The 17,040-nt window shown below is 41.1% G+C and overlaps 1 protein-coding gene across 5 annotated transcripts in view; it reads right to left on the reverse strand.

Annotated features, from left to right (window-relative positions):
* Positions 1-17,040, reverse strand: part of MOCOS (molybdenum cofactor sulfurase) — a 369,687-nt gene that overhangs the window by 199,342 nt on the left and 153,305 nt on the right. For all 5 annotated transcript variants that reach the window (XM_030551504.1, XM_030551502.1, XM_030551506.1 and 2 more), the window contains one exon: positions 14,711-15,349. In XM_030551504.1, coding sequence (XP_030407364.1) covers positions 14,711-15,349 — 639 coding nt within the window. The remainder of the gene's footprint in view (positions 1-14,710; positions 15,350-17,040) is intronic.

The following is a 17,040-nucleotide window of genomic DNA, read 5'->3' on the forward strand; positions in this document are numbered from 1 at the left end:
TTTAGCCCATATGGTTTTGGAGAAAAGTGAACAGACTGTAAACCAATGCAATGGGTCCTGTACAACCCTGCAGACAATCTGAAACAATAGCATGGAGAGATGTGAAAACTGCCCCATTCATCTTTTTCAGGGACCCTGGGATGCTGCAATTCTGCCCCATGACACCGAAGAACTCAACATTTCTACCATGGAATTTGCTAATTTTTTTGAGCCAGGCACCATCTATTTTATTTTTAGTCTCGAACTGTCTGCCTGCTCTTCCGTTTTGCCCACAAGGGGGAGTTCATTTGGATAACTGTGCAAGCTCCCTGCACTGTTCTATGCAGCCAGACAGCAGGCAAATGAGGAGCCGCAGCTGGAGTTCAGCTTGCAGCCAAGGAGCCAGCAGACCCAGGACTGGAGCTGGACAGCCTAGAGAACACAACAGAAGTCAAGGAAGAGGCTGTGGAGCCAGGTAGCCTGGAAAGCAGAAAGAAAAACTATCCTTGAAAATAATTATATACAAAACCAAGCAACAAATGTTACGCCATTGAATATATCCAAGTAGGAGTTGTAAACTGGGGTTTTTTTGTGTGTGGGGATGAGATGGAAATGAAGGATGTCTCATAGCAAAATAATAAATTAATGTTTATGTGGGTTTGCTGCCACCAAATCTGGAACCTGCAAGAGGAAAGGCAATTCTTGATTTAGTCCTAAGTGGAGCACAGGATCAGGTCCAAGAGGTGAATATAGCTAGACCGCCTGGTAATAGTGACCATAGTATAATTAAATTTAACATCCCTGTGGTGGGGAAAACACCACAGCAGCCCAACACTGTAACATTTAATTTCAGAGGGGGAATACACAAAAATGAGGAGGTTAGTTAAACAGAAAATAAAAGGTACAATCAGTGCTAAAAGTGAAATTCCTGCAAGCTGCATGGAAACTTTGTACAGACACCACAATAGAGGCTCAACTTAAATGTATACCCCAAATTAAAAAGCATAGTAAGAGAACTAAAAAAGTGTCACCATGGCTAAACAACAAAGGAAAAGAAGCAACAAGAGACAAAAAGACATCATTTAAAAAGTGGAAGTTAAATCCTAGTGAGGAAAATAGAAAGGAGCATAAACTCTCACAAATGAAATGTAAAAATATAATTAGGAAGGCCAAAAAAGAATTCGAAGAACTGCTAGCCAAAGATTCAAAGAATAATAGCAATTTTTTTAAAGTATATCAGAAGCAGGAAGCCTGCTAAACCACCAGTGGCGCCACTGGACGATCAAGATGCTAACGGAGCACTCAAGAATGATAAGGCCAATGCGGAGAAACTAAATGAATTATTTGCATCGGTCTTCATCACTGAGAATCTGAGAGAGACTCCCAAAGGTTTTGAAACAAATTGATAAACTGAACAGTAATAAGTCACCAGAATCAGATATTATTCACCCAAGAGTTCTGAAGGAACTCAAATGTGAAATTGCAAAACTACTAACTGTAGTTTGTTACCTACCATTTAAATCAGATTCTGTACCAAATGATGGGAGGATAGCTAATGTGATGCCAATTTTTAAAAAGGAATCCAGAGGTGATCCTGGCAATTACAGGCTTGTAAGCCTGGCTTCAGTACCGGGCAAACTGCATGAAACTATAATAAAGAACAAAATTTTCAGACACATAGATGAACATAAGTTGTTGGGGAAGAATCAACATGGTTTTCGTAAAGGGAAATCATGCCTCACCAATCTACTAGAATTCTAAGAGGGAGTCAACAAGCATGTGGACAAGGGGGATCCAGTGGATATAGTATACTTAGATTTTCAGAAAGCCTTTGACAAGGTCCCTTACCAAAGGCTCGTAAGCAAAGTAAGCTGTCATGGGATAAGAGGGAAAGTCCTCTCATGGATTGGTAACTGGTTAAAAGATAGGGAAAAAAGAGCAGGAATAAATTATCAGTTTTCAGAATGGAGAGAGGTAAATAGTGGTGTCCCTCAGGGGTTTGTAAAGGGATCAGTCCTATTCAACATATACAGAAATTATCTGGAAAAAGGGGTAAACAGTGAGGTAGCATAATTTGCAGATGATACAAAACTGCTCATGATAGTTAAGTCCCAGGCAGACTGCAAAGTGCTACAAAAGGATCTCACAAAACTGGGTAACTGGGCAACAAAATGGCAGATGAAATTCAATGTTGATAAATGCAAAGTAATGCACATTGGAAAACATAATCCCAACTATATATATATACAAAATAATGGGGTCTAAATTTGCTGTTACCACTCAAGAAAGAGATCATGGAGTCATTGTGGATAGTTCTCGGAAAACATCCACTCAATGTGCAGCGGCTGTCAAAAGAAAGTGGGCATCATTAAGAAAGGAATAGATAATAAGACAGATACTATCATATTGCCTCTATATAAATCCATGGTATGCCCAAATCTTGAATACTGCATGCAGATATGGTCATCCCATCCCCCCAAAAAAATATTGGAATTGGGAAAGGTTCAGAAAAGGGCAACAAAAATAATTAAGGGTATTTTTCAGCTTGGAAAAAAGATGAGTAACGGGGAATATGATAGAGAGCTATAAAATCATGACTGGTGTGGAGGAAAGTAAATATAGAGGTGTTATTTAATCCTTTTCATAACACAAGATCTACGGGTCACCAAATGAAATTAATAGGCATCAGGTTTAAAACAAACAAAAGGAAGTATTTCTTCACATAATGCACAGTCAACCTGTTGAAATCCTTGCCAGAGGATCATGTGAAGGCCAAGACTATAACAGGGTTCAAAAAAGAACAGATAAGTTCATGGAGGATAGGTCCATCATTGGCTATTATCCAGGATGGGCAGGGATGGTGTCCCTAACCTCTGTTTGCCAGAAGCTGGGAATGGTGATGGGGATGGATCACTTGATGATTATCTGTTCTGTTCATTCTCTCTGGGGCACCTGGCATTGGCCAATGTTGGAAGACAGGATACTGGGCTAAATGGACTTTGGTCTGACCCAGTATGGCCGTTCTTATGTTCACCCTCTGCCCTTCATCTTCCTTTTCCCACTCCGTGGTTACCATTAGCTCATCCTCTTCCTCTTTGTCTCTGCTTGTCTGTTTAGAGTGTAAATTCTTAGAGACAGGGACTGTGTTTCATCACTTGTGTGTACTATACCATTCAATCCATACTATATACAGTGGACCAGACTGCAGCCCAGCCTTATGTGGTCATATAAGGATATAAGAGGGAAGTATAGAATAACACCCACTTTCTTCCCTCCTCTGCTAAACCTCTCTACATTGACACTTCTGATGCAGGTGGGACACATGCCGTGCCATGAGTATGTGGTGTCTAGACTCTGCCTCCCAATATTCTTGCCAGCACTGGGAGAGGGTAATGGGGGAGGGAAGGAAATTATCTGGCACTGGAAGGAGATAGTAGCAGTTTCTTCCCAGAGAACAAGGTGAATTAATGACTAAGCCCTGATCTACACTTAATATTTAGATCGAAGTAGCTATGTTACTAAGGAGTGTGAAAAACTCACACCCCTGAGTGCCGTAGTTAAGCCGACCTAACCCCTCGGGTGCAGATGCACCTAGGATGATGGAAGAGCTCTTCTGTCAACCTAACAACTGCTGTTCAGCGAGGTGGATTACCTACAACAAAAGAAAAAACACCTTCCAGGATGCAAGATGCATCCACTGCACTACGGTGCAACAGCAGCAGAGCTCTGCTGCTATAGCCCCCACAGTGTAGACATGCCCTGAGCCACAATTTCTTTCTTTGGCTGCTCTTGGGTTGTCGTAGCCACATGCTGTGCCTTACACAGGGTTGTGCCTAAAGGCACAGTCTAGCTCACCACCTAGCATTGCTAAGGCTTGGCATATTTTGATGCACCTCCAGCAGTGTTGCATACCCTAAGATTAAAGTGGTTCCAAAGAAGCCAATAAAATTTCAATAGTCGACTTGTGATGATTTCAGTGACACTTTAAATTAATTTAAAAAGCACACGCCAAAGGAATTGGAACACATAAAAACTATGTTTAAATAATGTTGAGTGTCTAAATTAACCCCTTGGTACTAGTTACAGCTTCCCACTTTGTCCTCCTCAACTCATGCTGTTGTGGCTACGGTTTCAGGAGCACTAAACTAATTATACAGTATACCACAGAGGATTTGCTACCATTCCTGGCAGAACAGCCAGAGGCAAAAATAGAGCAAGACACTTTAATTCCTGGTCTCAGATTTAAGTCAGTACCTGAACATTATTTGAACAGGACTGGTGTGTATATTTTTATATACTGTATGGATCAAAAGCCAGCATCACTTTTTTACATATGATTAATCATAAATTGTGTAAGTATATCCTATGACTAGAGTACTGGAATGAAGAATTTTATTGTTACACTGAACTACTTAATATCTTCCTTCCTTTATCAAACAATATGATCAGTAACCAATGTGAAACCTACAAAGCACAACAAATAACACAATACAATAAAATTGTCACTGGGAATCAAATGCTATAAAATCCCAACAGCCCATGTTAAAAGTTTACAAAGTTTCTCCAAGAGATTTAAGGTGAAGACTTGATTCTAATTTGAGAGTAGGAACACTACATGGTCAAATATGTATCATGACAACTTGCTATTATGATTGCAAACACATACCTTGCTCATGTAAAACTCCTTTAGCTTATATCAAAGAGAAAAATCAAGTATAGGTGAGCATTGGAATTCCTTTCCTTCAAGTCTTGCTCTCATCCCCACAATATGTCATTTGAAATCCCATGTATAACTCTACATTTGTTTTCTTTCTAAAATAATACATCTAGTTTTCTAGTTAATGTTAAGATTGAGTTTGTGGTATGATGACTTTGGGCCAGATTGGAGAAAGAGACAGAATCAGGGGCATGCGCAGGGATTTAAATGTGACTACTTTTGAGAGGGAGAGGCACTTTAAACACCAGCCCATACCCGGTGCCCTGGGCCCTGCTTCCCGCACCCCCCCTTGCAGACTGTGCTAACAGCCCAGCTTCTCTTCTTCTCGCGCCATCTAGTGGGGCTCAGCACGAGTGCCAGCTGCAGTGATTTTCCCAAGCACATCTCTTCAGCCATGCTTAACACGACTCTCACCCTATCAGACTCGGGGGAGGGAATCCTGGGGCAGGAGCCATGGCAGAAGCTATGGGTGGTAACGGAGATGATTACTGGGGGGCTCCATGCCCCAGCTTGGCCCCCCTTGTGCATGCTCCTGAGCAGTGCCAGCTCCAGGCCACAGCGCGCCAAGCGCGTGCTTGGGGCGGCATGCTGCGGGGGGTGCTCTGCTGGTTGCCGGGAGGGCAGCAGGCGGCTCCGGTGGACCTGCCGCAGGCGTGCCTGCAGAGGGTCCGCTGGTCCCGTGGCTCCGGTGGAGCATCCGCAGGCACGCCTGCGGGAGGTCCACCGGAGCCACGGGACCAGCGTGCGGCAGAGCGCCCCCCGTGGCGTGCCGCCGTGCTTGGGATGGCGAAATTGCTAGAGCCAGCCCTGCTCCTGAGCAGAATTCACCCCAATTGCCCAGGGAGACTCTGCCCTGTCACCTATAAAACTAAAGCAAGAGGCCAGACTTACATTCCCAAGGAGACAGAATACTGCCCAATGTGATTTATAAAAGCACCTGAGTTAGGATCTGTGACAGTGCCTAGCAAGCACCCCCTCCTCTCTACCCACTAGGGCTGCTGTGGTGAGGACAATCCAAACCTTTGCTGCTCTGGTTTCCCTAGGGTGTGTTGAGCTTCTGGAGCCTCATCAGTCTGTAGACCTGGTTCATCCCTGGGCCTCTCTGGTACATTTCCTGGGCAGTGGCTCTATCTGCTATCCCTTCTCTCAAATGGGGCTCCTCATCTGACTTGCTCTAGGCCCCCAGGACCAGCACTGACCCCCAAGATACCTCGGTTACTCTCCCAGAACTCCACCCAAAAGGTGTGAAGCTTCTGGTTTACTATTTAATGCTCTCAGAGGCATGCAGCAGTTGTGAAGCAGTTAATACACAGTCACACAATTTGCACACAGTTTAATACCTTTATGCGCTTTTATACTCAATCATGTAAAGTACAGGCGAGTATGAGTCATATAGAACAACAGGCACTACATGCACATCACCTTCTGTCTCACCCTTTCCTATGGAGTCTTTGGGGGACAACCTGGGTCCAGGAACCTAGGCAGGCAGAATGTCCCCTGCCTCAGGCAGGCTGCACCATGAAGAGAATGGTCTCTCCCTCATGGACTTGTGAAAATTGTCCCACTAAGAACACCAGCTTCTGCCCCTTTAAAACTTACACCACTCTGTGTCAGGTGACACTCTTTCCCAACCTCCCCATATGAGTACAATCCCCTGCCAGGTGACTTTGTGGCTAAGCCCACGTCCAGACTAACCCGCGGCATCGCAGGTTAAAATCGATTGCTCGGGGATCGATATATCGCGTCTAGTCTGGACGCGATGTATCGATCCCCGAGCGCACTTACATCGATTCCGGAACTCCATCAACCCAAACAGAGTTCCGGAATCGACATGGAGAGCCGCGGACATCGATGCCGCGCCGTCTGGACGGGTGAGTACCTCGATTTTAGAAATTTGACTTCAGCTACGTTATTCACGTAGCTGAGGTTGCGTATCTAAAATCGATTTTAATACCCTAGTCTGGACGTGGCCTAAGGTGACTTCCTGGTCAGGGACCAGTCTTTTGTCTAGAGTGACTAGATTTCTAACAATTGGCTAGTTAGCGTCAATTATCTCCTACAGTTATTCTTTTGAAACTCGCCTTTGGAATCTCAGCCCAACATGGAGGCAAACAGACAACAGAAAAGACAAAAGGCTGTACATTCAAAATGACAACACAGATATACAGGGATCACAATCTCACATGGAATTAATAAATTGTACAGACATAGTCCCAGATCCTCAGAGGCACCTAACTCCCATTGATTTTCAGTTGAAAAAAGTCACCCACCTCTAGTCTAGACTAACATCTACAAATAGGTTAGCTAACTCAAGTTGACTGGCAGTCAACAGTAACTATAGTTAAAACAGAAGCAAAATTCCAGTGTAGACATGCTCTAAGCAACCAAATAAAATGTATGCATGCAATACAGAGAATCCCTGCCTTTATTTATTAACAGTGCCTTTTCTACTTGAATATTCAACCCCTTGGGGATTTCTTTATTTATATATTTAATTTTTCAGTGAATTGTATTGGGGATTTATTGTGATTGTGTTAAGTCCCTCTATGTTTTCAGGCAATAATGCAGCTTTATTACCCACTATAAATATGCTTAGGGTACATACTGAATATTGAAAACACTTACCAGCCAACGGTGGGCAAATCTTTCACTGCTCTTCACACAGAGTGCTCAAGATGATGTTTGGCTATAGTGACACCAGGCAGAACAATATAATATAAAATGCCAGTTGCCAGAATCAAACCTCTAAAAAGATGACAGACTAAATTGTAAGAAGCTTTCTGGTACATATTTACACTTGAAGCAGAGAAGGGAAAGAGTAATAGGTCACCTGAATATATATTAACTCAGCAAGCAAAATGTCCCTGCTCCTTTTTACACCTTTTCTTTGAGAGTGAATTTGGTGGTGGTTGTGAAAGCTGACAGACTGATAGCACTGGAAATTGAAGTGCTTTATTTATCCCTAGAACAGGGACAGCAGCAGCACGAGCTTTCTACACTGCTCAGCTCAAGCGCAACAGTCCTGTCAGCTGTCAGAGGAGGACAGTTCATTTTCTGCAGCCTGGTCAGTCCTTGATGTCTCTGTTGACACTGCCAAGTGCCAACAAGACTGTCAATAGTACTGGTGGTTTCATAATGTGGACACCTAAACAACTAAAAACTGAACTGAGACCACCAGTACATTCTACAAAGGCCTTTAAAAGACCCATCAAATAGTTTTTGCTAACTTCCAACTAGAAATGCATTTGAACTGGTGACCTAGAGACAGGGCCAGATTAACCTATTGTGGGCCTGGCGCCAAACATATTTGTGGGCCCCTATAAGGAATGATTGTAAAAGATAGGAGATTGACACAGAAGTTGTCTGACACAGCACACAGGTTTTATTTCCAAGTTTAAGTTGTAGATGGAGCTGGCTGCCGCTAGGGTACCAGCAATGGCAGACATAGGGCAAAAAGAATACATACAAGTATACATAAAATAAACTATAAAAGAAAAAATACAAAATAAAACACAGTAGGTAAAAAACAGCTAACCAAAGCCAAAGCCAAAGCTGACCAAAACAGTAGCCATGTGCTGCTCCCACTAAAAGGGAACCATCAAACTATCACATTTCTCATAGGAACTACCAGGATTTGAATTAAATTTTTGTATGAAATTGGGGCAGACTTAAAGCTGTTTTAAAATAAAAAATATGAAAAATGTTAATACATTTTATTTACAGTGTCATTATTCATATTAGTCTTGCTTCAGATAAGCAATTTGTATATTACATAACAAGTACTAACGTGAATAACTTACTCAACAAAACCATTGCATGTAGCTATTGTTCTATTTATAGAGACAAAAAATGTCCTCAGATTTGTCAGCCTGCCTTTGCTGCAGCAAATGTTTCAGTTAAACTGGAGAAGTGTATAGAGTAAGACTATCAAGTCTTTCTTGACCCACTGTAGCACTTTTTATCCTTTTTCAATGTGAAAAAGACCTTTCTCCACTGCAGTTTGAGACTGGTAGTGTCAGGTAAATGCGTAGTGCAGTAAAGACATTTGGAAAGGCTGTTCGCAAATTATGCATGTTCATTATGGTCAGCATTTGCAGTGGTATAGGCAGAGCTTACGATAATGGCTTGGAGGCAAGTTGCTTTATAGGTGAGCACCATCGAACCCATTTTTCAAAGATCTTTTCATTGAGGTCATCTGAATAGAATTCAATTAAACTTCTGAGAGACTCTTTAACAGCAGTACTCTCAAGGTCAAAGCAAAGCTGGGCAACTCATGTAGTCAACAGGCAAGATAATAGTTGGACAACCCACACCAGTGACTGGATCCCCAGAGACCACAAGTGATCGCCAGGCAGACCAAAAACGCACTGGGCCGATCCCATGACAAAGCTCTTTGGCCAGAAATGGAAAGAACATGCTAGCAACAAAATAGAATGGTGTGGCGTCGACTTGCATTCGTGGAGATACGGATGAGGACAAGCCGGACAAAGGTGATTGTCAAGGTCATGTGTTAAAAAACAGAAACGGTTGTTTATTTCTGAATATGCATGAATTCTTCTGTTGAGATTGCTGACAAGTGAGTCAACTATGGCAGAGGATGATTCAACTTCGAACTTCCCTTCACCAGTCAGCACAACAGCAACACTATCGTTCATGGATGCTAGAACATTTTTTATAGTGGGGGTGCTGAGAGCCACTGAACAAAACTGTAAACCCTGTAAATGATGGAAACCATTTCAAACCAGCAGGTGCTGCCACACCCCCAGCACTCCTAGTTCCAGCATCTATGCTATCATCAGCCATATGCTTTGGACGATGTTGCCACTTTAACTGAAAGTTAGTTGTAGAACTTAAAGAGGCTGCAGATTCATGGTATTCCTCAAAAAGTCTCCATTGTGCTGTGACAAACTCAGATAGTCACCCCAGCAGTGCCAGAGCTGTGCCTAAGTCCATTGTTTCAGACTGCCGAAGTTGATTTGTTTTCTTTATTCTTGTAAGGATACTACTCTAAACTGGTGTCAAAAATGCAGTCTCCAACTGATCCATGGTTTCAACTAATGGGTTTGCGTCTGCTTTTGTGTCACTCTTCTGCAGAGTGTCCACACCAAGAGCCTGAGGCACAGATTTGTAGCTTTTCTAGTTGCACGATAAACTGCAAAGTGCATCCGCTCAAGCTGACCACCTTGTGTCACTGAGGCATGTAGGGAAAAGTTTTCTCTTACTGGCCTCTGATGTCTCCTCCTTCAGAGAATCTCGCTAGAGGATCCAGCGATAAGTCAATCCTCAGAAAAGCACATACAGTTTTGGGACAAATCAAAAAATATTTAATTGCAGCAGTGCATGACTCTGAAGCAGCACCATCATATAGATCAAGTGAGTGGGTCATGTATGGGATGTACACAGCTTTCTTGTTGACCGCAATTATGTGAGCTTGCACAGCAGAATAAGTGTCAGGCATTGTTGCATGTGTGACCTCTGCAGTCCTTTAGATTGATATTTAGTTTGTCACTTAGGGTTTCATTGATAACATTAAACAGATGAAGACCTGTATGCAATGTAATTGGAAGAATTCCAAAACTGTTCCATAGCTTTACAGTTATTCAGCACATAGCACACAGTAAACGCCAGCTGATCAGTATGGCTAATATCTGGCATGGAATCAATGCTGGCAGGCCAGGAAAGAGTCGTACTCTGCTAAGAACTCTAAGCAGCCAAGGAAGTTGCTACTATTAAGACTGCCAAAGGTTTCATTAGTCCTTCTCAGTGCCAGACCTTGTGTTGTCAGAAATTTTATTTCTGATACGACTTGCTTCAACACTTCTGTCCAGTAATGTTTTCCTTTAATACACACATCTGCTATATCTTTATCAAGGGTTTGAGTCTTCGATAAACACACTGTATAAGTGAGTGAGAGCTTGTCGGTGCTTAGTAGAACTTTCGTGATCACCAAGTCTGCCAGTGTGATCCCATGAATCAAATCCTCTCTTGGCTAGTGCAGATGTGCTATTCAGAGAAAATTTATACGCAAAACAGAAGACACAGCCAGTCAATGGTGAGTATATGAGTCAGGCCCTTTCAATAGTTTCAGCGTTCAGGGACACTTGATTGAAGGCTATATCACAGAATTTCCTAATATCAAAAACATTTTAATATTAACGCACACTCTCCAACATTTGAGTTGAAAAAATACACACTTGTGGGACATTAAGACATAGTATAGTAATGAGCAACTTAGAATGTACATTTTTACATTTAGATACAATAAAAATTTGTTTATTTCAATTGTCTCACAAAATTAATGGTTAAGTCAACCCCTGCTGGAAAAACTTGATCTCATAAAATTACTCGAGTAATGTATAAAAAAACATAAAAGTTATAATTACCTTGTTCTGTCCTTATGTGGTCTTGATGACATTGCATATTTTCCATCACGATTTTGGCAGAAATGTCTATGCAGTACTGTTGGGTGAAAACATCAACAGTCCACAGGGCAGCATCAGAGGAAGGTAATCATGCTGATGTATTTTGCAGCAGCAGTTTTATTGCTGTGTTCTTTATTTGGCAAAAGGATTTCATTAGAAGAAACAGCATGTTCTTCAGAGTCATGATCAATGTAGGATGCACCTGCCGCCATCCTAGTATAATCAATTACATGCTCATCATTACTAGTACCGCTAGTAGTATTAGTATCACCACTGAGAGTCTCTGCGTAAGCAATGCTGTTTTGCATTCTGATCATCTGATTCTGCTTTATGCTTCCATTATTGCGTGCCACTTCAATGTTTTTTCATAATTATTTTCTTTATCACTTGGACTTGTTCATTCATTCTACGTTTATAGTTTCCTGCTCAGCACCTCACCCATGCCCAGAGACTACAGTATGTGCGTACGCACATTACACCGCTGACAGTACGACACAATGCGCCTCACTGTAAATGACTGAAGTGCGGAAATACAATGTAAACTACAACACCATGACAACATGTTTATGTGGCACTTCAAATATATACCTACTTTGCAAATGGTTTGTTTTTTAAAATGTAGCACCAAATTCTTCCTATACACATTTCCATAGAGAATGTGTGTATTGCGATTCACGATGTGTACACTTAAATCTATATATGTAGATGCTATGGGCCTCTTCTGAGTGTGAGCCCAGCACAACGGCACCACTGGCACCACAGTAAACCCAGTATTGCCTAGAGATTAAAGTCTCTGTAGCTCTTTAATGATCCTTTGAGCTTTTCAGTCACGAAAATCACATTTCTTAAAGCAATTGAGGGGAGAGACAGAGTGAGAGAACAAACATTAGGGATGGATGAATTTTTCTTAGTAATGTTGTGAATTTTAAATTTAGAAAATAACAAGGATTTTTTTATAGGGACCTTTAGCACTTTAAATACTATAGTGCCGTAGAAATAATAGAGTAACAAAAGTCTTTGAACATACAGCCCTAGCTAACAGGGAGAGATTTATTCAGATATAGACCCCTACACAAGCCCTATCTACAACTAAGTAAGTACGGACAGATTGCCTTTTACTCGGTGGGCATGGAACTGGTGTACTTTTGTAGTATAGCGAAGGTAGGATTCTAGATAGTGAGGGCATAATACCTAAATGGCTCTGTGTGCAACACAGGTGCACAGATGATCCCCACTTATTGGTATGGAAAGTGTGTTTAAAGTAGAGTCGGGGAGTGGACCAAAGTATCCACCACTACATAGTTCCTCTGGTCTTTTTCTCCCATCTAGAGAAGGGGCACAGTAGACAGAGTCTATTTACGACAGCCTGTCAGCGGAAGTGGATCTGCTGCTGCTTCACACCCTTGAGCAGAGATTTCTGCTCCTGCAGCACTCCCCAGTACCCAGCCAATGTAATTCAGCTACATACTGTGATCGGGATTTGCCCTTTAACATGGGTTTGAAGTGGGAGCTAAGTAATACATTGGCCCTTGGAGTGAATGGATTTCAAGGTTGTTCTTAAAGATACACTCAGAAATGAAACATGCTCCTCAAACAAACAGTTAACAGGTTGGGCTACTCCAGATTAGTGGATAGACACAACCATCCTATTGACAGGTATAGAAACAGCTACTGGTGTCTTTTAGTTAAGTGTTCCAGAATGATCAGCATCGGAATAGCAATCCCAAATACAAAGGAAAAATAGGGCAGAGGATGAATATTTTATCACTCCATACTTGCTGTACAAATCATATAATGTTATTATCCCCTGCTGTGCAGAAACAAAGACAGAAAATGAGGCTAGATTTCTGAATGATAATAATCTGTCAAGCTGTTTGATACATGGATGAAAATATAAAAACCCAAGCTTTTAAGTGTGTTTAGGGATAGGAAGAGAGATTACTACTATACAATGGGAAAAAATCAGAGATGAATTTAAAAGTGAGTCTATGGAATCTACAAGAGTCCAAGATGATGCCAATTATACCTTATTTTGGTGCTCTCAATATGGAAGTAACATCAGCAAAGTGTATCCATAAGGCAAAAGTATCAATTGTGTCAGCCTTGAGAAGGAATTACATTACTTTATAAATCTCCACTGAAGTCTCACACAGCCTTGGAAGAAGCCATTTCCTTAGTAAACTAAGCCCTGATTATGTGAGGACAGGGAATTCCTTCCACCAGATGTGTTTCTGAGATACATTTTCTAATCTACCTTGTGAATATTTTTTAGTTTCAAAAAAGTTTCCTTCTGAAATAAAATATAAATCTGAATCGCTCTTATTATGTTCCCTCCTAGTGAGAAGCTAGCACTTTAAAAAGAACTTTTTAGCACTTTTAAGAAACTAGTACTTTAAAATCATGCAAATATCAAAGGATAAAAGACAGAAGGAGCCCCAAAGTGGTGCATCTGATAATAGAAGCTGGCAGTGTTATAACTTGGCAAGCATTACTGTCTCTATGAGCACTGATGATCCTATTTACATCAATCATGGACCCAGAAATATGGTTAGCATATTAGCCTTGTCAATGATGGCCAGGAAGTACATTTTAAACATAACAGCTGGGTCCCAACAGTTTGATCTGTTCCAATGTTGTGACTAGAAATAACGTGTTAAAAAAACAAATCCCATAACCTTGTAAAGAAATGTCTTGATAAATAGTTGAGAGATTCAGACTGAGATTTCCAAAGTCATCAAGTCCAGCACCCTGCCTTCACTAGGCAGGACCAAGTACTGATTTTTGCCCCAGATCCCTAAATGGCCCTCTCAAGGATTGAACTCACAATCCTGGGTTTAGCAGGCCAATACTCAAACTTCTGAGCTATCCCACCCCCTTAAAGCAGGACCAATCAGGTTCCCATTAATTTCTAATGGGAATTTGATATGCAAATTCCTGATGTAGTTCTGAAAATTTCAGCCTCAGTTATCAAAACTGTAGACATGCATAATACCGTTACAATTCTGGCCAGCATTGACTATATGCTAAATGTGAATAACAAGAAAATGTTATGAGTTCAAATAACCAATAAAGGGTTAGACGTCAATATTCAAACATGATGACTCAAATCCAGCATTTGAATACTCATACTGACTCTTTGGTATGTGAAACGGTCATTTATGTGCCTCAGTATGCAGTGGTAGGGTTTGGGTATCTGAGTGTCCCATATCTGAAAATTAGATGACACACGACCTGCCTATCTGAGGAACCAGATTGAAAAATGGCCTTATTTCCAACTCTGTAGTGGAAATAAATAAAACTAGCCTCTTTGAATTTAATAGGACACAGCCTCCAAAGCTCATAGAGCCTTTTAGGCAAAACAGCATGACTCACAATGGGCCCATCACCTAAATATTTTTTAAATAAGTGCTATAAAGAGATCTCTGTTCAATGACAGAGTGACATTATTTTTAAAATAGAAAAAAATATTTCAGAACATTTTATCTTACACACAATCAGTTTCAAAGAATAAATAAGCACTGCCAGAACACACAATTTTTTCTAATACAAACAACATCCACATGAATCCTGATTTTGCAAAAAAACACATTACCTTTCTGCTATAGATGGTCTTGGGGAGTAAAATTCTTCTCCTGCAAGGTAGCCAGCTGCAGTTCCACCTCCGAAATAACTTTTCCTCAAGAAGGGTGCAATTTGGTTGTTTACCAACAATGCTCCTAAACCAGTAGGGAATCCAAAGATTTTATAGAATGATATGGGGACAAAGTCTGGCTGGTGAACTGTTAAGTCTAATGGAGAGGTACTGACATATGAAGCCGCATCCAGTAGAATAAACCACTTCCCTGATGTTTTGATGGGGCAGAGCTTTCCAGATTTTATCTCCTGTATCCATGAAAGAGGATATTTGATACCTGAAAAATTGCTCTGAGCTGGATAACAGAAAAGATGAGGTGTCATGCAGTTCTGTTCTTCAGCTGGTACTCTGTTTTTCTCAGATAAAATGTCCTTGGGTTTCACTGGAACAGATAACACATTCATTGCAGCAGTTATCCCCCTCATACCCACCACAGATGTGTGACTGTCAGTTAGGTAACAAAATCGACTGCTGGGGTGCCCTAAGCCTTCAGGCATCCAAGGGAATGTTTCTGCTACCAGCTTAAGTGCAGCTGTACTTCCAGATGTGAAAATGATAGTGTAATCTTCTGCAGTTGTATTGAAGTGTTGTAATATTCTGCAAAGAAAAGAAAAAAAAACAGACACCAAAGGAGTTATTTTCTTGTATTTCATATCTATTGTGCATTGTATCAAAAAGTAACATTTGTTTTTTTCTTGCTATAAATTATTTTGCCCCAGGACCTAAATAAAATCTAAGTAGACAGGCTTGGCCAAGTACTGTTCACAGTTAGCAGAATGGAGTTGCACCAGTATGAGTGAAGTTACTCTGTTCATGTTTTGCAAAAACTGGCACAACAGAGTCGTACAGATGTCACTGTGAGCAATGTGTGTCTCAATCCTACAAAATATGTACCCAACTCTGCTTGCATTGAAGACAATGGCAAAATTTCCCTTGACTTCAATGGCAGTCTATGGTTGGGTGGGGTGAACTCTACATGAATTTTGCTTGAGTTCTGGTTTTGATCACAAACTTTTAATGAAAATCAAAACTGGGTGAAATTAACACAGTGAGCTGTAAGCATAGTATCTAATCACCATTTAAGACTCACTTAATCCCAGTTTTGAGGTTTTATGCATGACTTAAATCTCAAAAATGCCTTCTTCTAGCCCTCCATGCAGGGTTGAACTTTACCCAATATACACAGTGATGGAACACTCTGTTAGTGTCCTATATTTTTATTAAAATGAGATAATGGTGTTCTGATTTCCCCTAGCAGTGGCTGAAAAGCCAGAAGAGCACAGTACAGCAAAGTTTATTACCAATAAATCATGGTAATTTTTCTTTAGTTCAAGTATTGAACCAGTTTCTTTTGGATATGAGAAATCCTAATTCAGATCCTAGCAAAAACAGATTTATTCCATCTCCTGTACTTTTTAGTGTCAGAAATATTATTGGAGAGGAGCAGACTGCTCTCAGAAATCAAGAGGTGCAAACTTAAGTACTTTGGTCACTGTGGGCATAGAGACAGTAATAAGCTTGAGAAGGTTATCATGCAAGGAAAAGTAGTGGGTCACTGTGGTAGGGGATGACTAACGTGGAGATGGATGGAAGGGGTGTGCAGTAGATCCCTAGGAGGTCTGCCTTTGAGTGTGTGAAGTTAGCAATGGATTGAGAAGGCTTCTGAAAATTCTGCTATGATGTCACCAAAAGTAAATGAACTTACAGTTCAAACATCATCATTAAAAAGTAATATCTAGATGGAGACCCACCACCTACTCTGCCCAATTCATAATTTTCAAGCTATTTTAGGTTGTAAGTTCTTTGGGGGCAGATTCAATATCTTTCTGGATAAAGTAAATTCTAACCTCTCTTATCCATTATACACCCCAATGAAAGTCAGTGGGATTGTACGGAGGAGTATGTTAGCACAGAAAGTTGCCGTCTGCTTGTAAAATACTTATACAATAATAATACCACCAACAAAGATAAGAAGGGGGCAGCTGGAATCAGCAGATGTACATGGATAAGCCTGTTCTCGGTGCTGCCTCGTGGGAGACCCTACATCAGAAGCAACCTCCTGACTTCCAGTGATCCAGACTGAGAAAACTAAACATGTTTCAGAAGTGACACTTGGTCTCTTAGGACGGAAACTAGCAGCTACAACTCTTATGCAGTTTCCTTGCTAGCCACGGGGGTCTTTTCTTATGATGCGCATTCATAAACTTCCATTAACATCACTGGGAGTTGCACACACTTATTTAAGAGAGAATAGAGAGAATAGACACGGCATGTGAAGCAGAGCAAAT

This window comes from Gopherus evgoodei, chromosome 2 (genome assembly GCF_007399415.2).
Source record: "Gopherus evgoodei ecotype Sinaloan lineage chromosome 2, rGopEvg1_v1.p, whole genome shotgun sequence".
Taxonomy (NCBI): Eukaryota; Metazoa; Chordata; order Testudines; family Testudinidae; genus Gopherus; species Gopherus evgoodei.